The sequence below is a fragment of the Cheilinus undulatus genome, linkage group 22, assembly GCF_018320785.1.
Source record: "Cheilinus undulatus linkage group 22, ASM1832078v1, whole genome shotgun sequence".
Lineage (NCBI taxonomy): Eukaryota > Metazoa > Chordata > Actinopteri > Labriformes > Labridae > Cheilinus > Cheilinus undulatus.
The window spans coordinates 3,618,804-3,620,494 of record NC_054886.1 but is presented as its reverse complement, the minus strand read 5'-3'; the positions used below and the strand labels follow the sequence as shown (position 1 = coordinate 3,620,494).

General features: G+C 41.2%; 1 protein-coding gene across 1 annotated transcript; it reads left to right on the top strand.

The window, feature by feature from the left end:
* Positions 1-1,468, top strand: LOC121504950. Its single transcript, XM_041780069.1, has 5 exons — positions 1-55; positions 167-862; positions 970-1,095; positions 1,183-1,226; positions 1,327-1,468. Exons 1-5 carry the CDS (start codon positions 1-3, stop codon positions 1,444-1,446), a joined length of 1,041 nt encoding a protein of 346 aa, XP_041636003.1. The 3' UTR covers positions 1,447-1,468.
* The last annotated feature ends 223 nt before the right edge of the window (positions 1,469-1,691 follow it).

Below are 1,691 nucleotides of genomic sequence, written 5' to 3'. Positions count from 1 at the left end.
ATGACATCTCCAACGTTCACCTTCATATGGACATGCTTGGTCCTGGTGGCAGCTGGTGAGTTTTTCTAGCTCTGTTTTTTATTATAATGTATTTCAATTTCAGTATGTTTAAAGTTTGCAATGATGATTTTTGAAAACTGTACCTTTTCCTCTCTTCCTATTTCAGCTCAGACAGTTGCTCTGAAATCATCTTCATCTGTTCATTATGAGAGACGAGAAACTGGAGAGAGTCTGACGTTACAATGTGTCTTCAAAGATATTGGATCTCCATGGGTTTACTGGCTTAAGCAAACTCTTGGAGGGGAACTGAAGCCGATCTCTGCTTTTAACAAACACAACACTCGATATACTTTTCTTGGTGAGTTTCAGAAAAATCCACGTTTCCAACTGGATGGTCAAAACATTAAAAATCACTTAAAAATCTCAGATGTGCACATGTCAGACTCGACTACATTTCACTGCATTACTGCAGAGACTTTCATAATACAAATTCTAGCGACCATCACAGTCAGTGTGAAGGGTTCAGGTGTGAGCGTCCCAGCTCTGGTCCATCAGTCAGAGTCTGAAACCATCCAGCCAGGAGGCTCTGTGACTCTGAACTGTACAGTCCACACTGGGACCTGTGATGGAGAACACAGTGTTTACTGGTTCAGAAACTCTGAGGAAGCTCATCCAGGACTCATTTACACCCATGGAGGCAGGAATGATCAGTGTGAGAGGAACCCTCACTCACACACTCACACTTGTGTCTACAACTTGGCCATGAGGAGCCTGAATCTTTCTCATGCTGGGACCTACTACTGCGCTGTGGTCTCATGTGGACACATACTGTTTGGAGACGGGACCAAGCTGGACTTTGGAGGTGAGTTTCTTCATTGTCAACATGATCCCACATGAGAACTCTCTAATCAGACTAAACACAGATATAAAGCTCTGAGCTCGGCTTCTTCTGTCTGACTGTACCCACAGATGAGGTGAGCTCTGGTGTCTTGGTGTATTCTCTGAGTGGAGCTTTGATATCTGCAGTTATCCTGATAGTTGTCCTGGCCTTCTTATTGTACAAGATGAACAAAAGAATCTGCTTCTTATCTCAAGGTATGATCACTAACACTGTTAGTATCTTCCTGTTTTCACTAAGTCTTCATTCTGAATTCAAGAGTGATTTCTGTGTTTCACCATCAGAGATACAAGCAAGATTTTCAGCTCCCTCCACAACAAACATGGAGGTAAGATTTAGGACTGAAGAATAAAAATTCCAAACTTTTTTTCCTGCATTTTTTATATTTCTCGAGGTCCATTAGGTGATAGACGTGTATGTTTTTCTAGGTTAACAGAGGAGCAGACGACGTCTGTTATGCCACTGTGAACGTTAACATGCCCAACACATCAAGAAGACAGAGAAACACAGCCAGAGATGAATGTGTGTATTCCAGTGTGAGGCAGTAGAAGTCACCATGGTTCATCTTTTACTACGTCTGTTTTAATCAATGTTTTTGATGTCAATGTCAGATTTTCTAAAGCCCATTTAAGATAAAAGATTCACCTCCAGATAAGATGGAAGTCGTGTCTGCCGTGTTGATTTGTGGCTCTTTTATGTCTTAATTTGAAATTTTATCCCTCTGAAAACCTTAAAAAGGGAAACTCTGACCTCAGAAATTTTCCAGTGCAACTCACATTAATCAGTTTATTTC